The 6,000-nt window shown below is 43.9% G+C and overlaps 1 protein-coding gene across 1 annotated transcript; it reads right to left on the bottom strand.

Moving 5' to 3' along the window:
* Window positions 1–2,640: 2,640 nt before the first annotated feature.
* HOP1 (putative meiosis specific protein Hop1) lies at window positions 2,641–5,478 on the bottom strand (the record flags this gene model as incomplete). The annotated part of the gene is made up of 10 exons (XM_033567107.1): window positions 2,641–3,123; window positions 3,175–3,368; window positions 3,417–3,642; window positions 3,697–3,942; window positions 4,049–4,343; window positions 4,393–4,558; window positions 4,611–4,890; window positions 4,939–5,152; window positions 5,207–5,229; window positions 5,290–5,478. 10 exons carry the CDS (start codon window positions 5,476–5,478, stop codon window positions 2,641–2,643), a joined length of 2,316 nt encoding a protein of 771 aa, XP_033429102.1.
* Window positions 5,479–6,000: the final 522 nt, after the last annotated feature.

A 6,000-nucleotide genomic window follows, 5' to 3' on the forward strand; every position in this document is an offset into this window, starting at 1 on the left:
GCTCAGTCTGTTTACCGACCACAGTTGGAGCCGGTTACAGGGTGCGGGACGTTCCCCCAGGACCAAAATAGGGGATGGACCTGGACATGACAAATTACCTAGTGTTTCATATCAAGCGCCTAGTCCAAATTATGAGCGGAGTAAAGGGAACTTCACCTACCAAGTTCGGCAGTTCAGACTGTCGGTCGCGTGAGAGATGATATACTACACAAGTACGGGATACGTGCCATCTACCCATTTACTATGGAATAGCTATTAGCATAAGTCGATTCTGATTCAGTTTTCTATGCAAAGCGCAGATGCATGGGCACCAGGGCTTTGGTAGCCTCAATCGTACCCCTTTTTGAGATGAGGTGATCGACAAGCTTCGATCCATTTACTCCAAATCTCAAAATAACTATCTACCCCAGGCAGTCCACATACCATGAAATAAATCACTGAATCGGCTTGTCCCGTTGCTTTTGTACCCGTCAAGCGGCATAAAAGAGAGCACTCTGATACACTTTGCAGAGCTTAATCAGTTCCCACCTATGGAGTACTTCGTATCGAGTACTCAGCATCCCTTGGTCCTTGAACAACAATGGTCTATTATCGGTGAACCATATTTTGGGTTACCTTTTCTGCCAACTATGCCTCTTCCCCCCCTCGTAAATTAACTCTGCGATTCTCGCTGGATCAACAACCTCTTCGGAAGGAATCCGGTTTCTCGTGCGAAGAAGCTGGACATATCTCACTATGGAAGCTCCCTACAACATGCCGCTCCGTTGTCTGCCGCTTAGGTAGATCTTCCACTACTTTCCGGCCTTACGTAGTGCTTCAATTGATACCTGAGTCCTTGAATGAATGTGAGACCGTTGGCTACATATTAAACGCTGAGAATAGACACAGGAGTTACGATGTGATAGTATATCATATTCATTTAAAGTTCATTGTCCTGCTAATATAGTATCAGTGATCAGGAAAAGATATGAAAAGCAAAGGTTCAGAAAAGAGGGGTTGTTCTAAATTAACCTGGTGATCTGAAATATTGGCCCTTTAACAGAGCAATCTCCAGCAACCACAAGAATTTTTGTCCACTTAGTCTGGTACCTCGATCTACTCACAGAAAGCTCACAAAGGATTGTCCTTTAGTTTCACTTTTTTAGATAATCAATAGCTAAAGTAAGAAAGAAATGACCAACTTGCCCAAGAGCATTGCAGGCGTCAAATACAGGAGCCTGCTTTCAGGACATTTCAATCCTTAAGATCGATTGAGGTGATGAATCACCAGACTTTTTTTTATTACACCTCCCCTTAATCTCTACATACTATACGGAGTATTTAGGCCTATCTACTAATTTTTTACATATCCTCTCACACCTTCCAAAACTATCCCACGTACGAAAGAGAAACCACAGTTATCTTCTTCGATCCTCCATTCAGGAAATCACATTCCGTAACTAACAGACTGATGATTTCAACATTTTTAAACATCCTTTTCTCATGACACTTTCATTTTCAGTCAGTCATACGGCAAGACACACGGTCTATATATTTTAACTCTAGCTAAGTCAAGACCTCTGCGAATACTTGTTAGTATGGAATATCCCCTACTTTGCTATTTGCTTTGACCCTGATATAAATAACATCTTGCGACATTAATAACTCCATTCTCCAGCTCTATCAGGGACAACTGATCTTTGTTTAGAATATAGTGTCAGGGGCTGAACCCGTCTAACCTGTATAATAGGCTATGTAGAAAATGGAATAGTTGAAGAAGGAAAGAAAGAGGGAAAGGGAGGAAAGCAACGTGTTGTAGGTCATCGAGGGCCAATGGGGCCAACAGGGCCCATAAGGACAACGGGGTCAATTAGCCCCCGAGGTCAAACTGGCTCCAGCTCTTTACATATAGTCAAGAATCCTAAACAATGCATCCCCCTTATAGATGCTGTCCAACAAGGATCTACCTACTTTTTTCTCCATAGAGCCTAGAAGATATCGTGTGTTTCCCATCATATCTTTCTATTACAATCTATCATAAACAAGCTAGCGGGGACGTTACCCAGAAAATGTCTATCTTTTGGAGAAATATATTATATAAATCATGCTCAACCGGGTTGTCCAAAGCCGCTTTGTGTACCTACAGTGAGACTCACCGTTGCAAACACTGGAGACAGCTGAAACACTTTTGGTCCTGTAGAGTATTGTGACAACAACGGCTCAACGCCTTCCTCAATCAACGTATCGAGATCTATCGCTAAATATACTATTGGTTCTATTACTACATAAATGTGATCCCACGACAGGGACAGACTCTTGTCCACTCATAATCATATTCACGGAGTTAGATATACATCTTGGTAAAGATACAAGGAACATGGATATGGCGTAATGGGATGACCGAGGAAGGTGTAATCCTTGAAAAGAAAACGATTTCTTGAGGACAAAGAAAGAAAGGAAAAAGAAGGAGGCTGCCCTTCCATACTGGTACCAGCTAGCACTTGACCGATATACAGCAGAAAGACATCGGCATGTAAGTAATACTCATAGACATATCCTTCCCAAATCCCCGATGCTCCGGCGTGTGCATTAATTCATATACATCAAGTCGAATGAGTGGAACACATGTTCAGACATATCTGAAAGCCGGTAACCTTTTTCTCAGGGACTCTCATGCCCACTGGTTTCGGCTCCCACGTCAATAGGCTTTGCATAGTTACTGGCCTTGGGCCTTTTCCTACTGCTGCGTCGAAGTTCTCCCTGTAGCGTCTGACGGGGTGACATATGTTTGGGCGTACTCATCTTAAGTTCAGTACTGCTCTCAGGCAAGCGTCTGTTCCCTTCAACATCCTTGCTCAGAAGACTAGCCACTGGTTGTTCCTGTGTAGCCTGATCATTCCCTTTAGAATCGGTCTCGCGAGATTCGCTCTCGTAAATTTCTGGTGGCGACTTTCTCTTGCGAGTTTGTCTTGTGTTCAATACACCGACAACCCCGTCTTCATTAACTCTTAGCCCTCTGTCCGATTCTCTATTTGCATTGAATGGAGCTCTTGTATTGTCAGCATAAATCTGATCAATACAGCTGGTTGCTTTGTCGGCCGCTGCTTGTTGCGTTTTACTCTCATATGAGTCTCGGAATACATACTGCAACCATGTCAGCTCTAAATGGTACTAAACCTCAATAGAAGTACTCACATGATGTCTGACTTTTACCATTGGGTCTAGAATCTCCCTACATAGCCTCTGGCGGACATCTTCAGAGGGAGGAATGCTGAATTTCGGCAGTCCCTTTCGCAAGAACCCTTTGGCTTTATATCCGGGGGTGGGTTGCAAGAACCTTTGTTTTCTCAAAAGGTCCGTTATTTGGAGAACTGTTTGGCCATTGCAATCTGCATTTTGTCAGGCCCGTATCAAGCCAATTTCGTTGCTTTGCTTACGAAGCTTCTGTGTAAATATCGATGTTTTATTAGGGAACCCCTCATTTAAGATGATCCTTACAGCTCTTCTCAAGAGAGCAAGGCTATTCATCTCACGGAGAACTTGGGATTCGTTCGGTTCAAGTAAGCACTGATAACAAGCGTGGATATCAGGAACCCTCAGGGTTGTACCGTCAAATCCATAGCATACCAAGTGCTGACGTGTGAAGCAGAAGTCACACTGAACCTACGTTTATCTCAGCGGATGTAGTATCATCTAAGGCATCAAATGTTTACTTACCATATCCGCTTCTTCACCTTCCCAGCCACACTGGCATCTGATAAGTCCCACATCCTGGCTGTTCGAGTCAGTAGATATGTGTAGATTATGTGATGCACGAAATTCCCTAATTTCGATGATCTTCTCTGGAGATAGAGAAAATCCTCCAATGTTTTTTTGTTGAGTCGGAAAACTATTGCAAGCTGTTGCATCAGAGTTGATAGGTTGTGTTGGAACGAGATCGTTGCCTGAAGGAGAAGCTGTTCCCTGTGTCTAATGTTGTCAGACGTCGTATACAATTTTTTACTCGCATTTTGGACCCCTTCCCGCAATGGTTTTATTGTATTTCTTGGGCCAACCGTACAGCACTCACCGTCATCATCATTTGCAGTTTCTGTCTTTCAACAATATCTTGTGTCGCTTCTTCAACAAGACTGTTCCTATCATCACACGCCATCGATGACTGGTCTTGGTCCGAGTGCGAATCATCCCTGCTACTAGTACTTTTGCCACTTTCTGCACTGTGAAAAGTACTTTCAGAGAAGCCAATATCCTCCGTTCTCTTCACCACTTCTGTGTACTCGAGCTGGGGAGGTATCTTTGGTATAGCGTCTGGCTCGTGGGGGTATGGTCCAGTCCATTTGAGGGAGGTCACATTAAGACCAACCCTATTCAATATTTAGCCTCGAGCGATTCAGTGGAATATGATAAACTCACGTATGCCACCCGCTGTCCATCGTGCCACACGACTGCGATTCCTTCCTCCAGTTCCCATCGCGGGGGTATGTAAGAGTATCGTTGCGTGCTGTGGTAAAACCAGGAGGCTCATATTCAGGAGGACAGTCCTCGGTGTAAAACAGGTGAATTCCCAAATTTCGCTTATCTGTACAGACATCAGTTGCCATTTAGGTCAGCATTTGGGTTAGGCAAGGTACTTGGCAATGTTGGAAGGAATGTGCTTAGTGTTATCAAGCGTCGGATTATCGTTTCCAATCCTATCCTGGCTGTTTGTGCGTATTTCATGTCAGCGACAAATCCCACGTTGTCTATAGACAAGCTTTCTAGCCGACGGTTCACATCTCCAGAGCCTCCAGTGTATCGGAATGAAAATGTGTAAGTCTCCAATACGTTATCTGGAGAATCCTTATCGACAAAAATGGTTAATTGAAGAGCTTCCAGAACGTTCTTACTGAGAGCATCGAAGACACCATTTTCCTGCGCCTTGTTAGTGAAATTATTTGTGGCGGCAGAAATAGAACAAACCAAGATATCGAGGATAGTGTTTGCCTTGGGATCAGAGCCTCGAACTATGATCTTCAAGGGCTGCCCTCTCTTGCCTTTTCCAAATGGGACATCGGGCTCACTCCCTACATGGGGGCTTTCCCCAACAAATGTTCGATATGAGACGGTATGTGTATGTTCCCGCTGGGCTTCTTTTAAATCCCGATCGTCAAAGCATGGAAGCGGCAAGAGCTCTCTAGGTATAAATGAGAAAGACTGGGGAAGGAACATGCGATCAGATCTGGCCTACCGAAGATAGAACAACGTTCCAAACTATATATGTACGCAAATCATCAGAAGCATGCGCCATAGTGGGACTCAGAGAATACTAACCGAGACATGTAGCATGATCTGTACGATCTGCAGGCTCTGCTGTTGCGTTAGGCATAACTGTTCCTGTATATCTGACTTCGACACAATCGCATTTTCAGTTTGTGTCTTGCTCTCTGAAATGAGTTCGTTGAAAGTTCGAGCAGACTGCTGAACCGTTGATGACGGCCCAGTGAATTTAATGCGAACCATATGGATCAGTTAAGGAACAAAAATCTGCACTGAGTGTGGCGTCCAGATGATGGATGAGAGAGCTCTTGGTGATTTGGCATGATACACCCTTCAGCAAAAAATTGATTGGGTTAGGGAATATTCGGTATTGTGGCCGTGTCGAATTGATGAAGCAGGAAGGACAGCCCAGAGCATGGTCACGGGAGGGGCTCTTCTGATTTGGCATTGAAAGTTTACTGGCAGTTTCAGTCTGCCTGACAGAGCTACCTATAATCTATATTCCCTTTCTCGCAACACTTCACACTATTTGACAGATACCTGCAAAGTAATAATTTCATATGAACAGGTATCGTACTGCATTCTTTTTGTGAACTAATACTATATAAGGTTCGAAAGTAATAGCTAGTTAATCATTGTAGTATTACTTAAGTACTCTACCCGTTTACAATGCTCGATTCCCAGTGCCCAGGTGTTGCAGAGCATGTATTGCAGAAATATACCGCTTCATTATTAGACAGGTATACTTGCCTATCGGGTGTACTT

Source organism: Aspergillus tanneri (assembly GCF_003426965.1).
Source record: "Aspergillus tanneri strain NIH1004 chromosome Unknown AapTan_1_pilon_pilon_pilon, whole genome shotgun sequence".
Lineage (NCBI taxonomy): Eukaryota > Fungi > Ascomycota > Eurotiomycetes > Eurotiales > Aspergillaceae > Aspergillus > Aspergillus tanneri.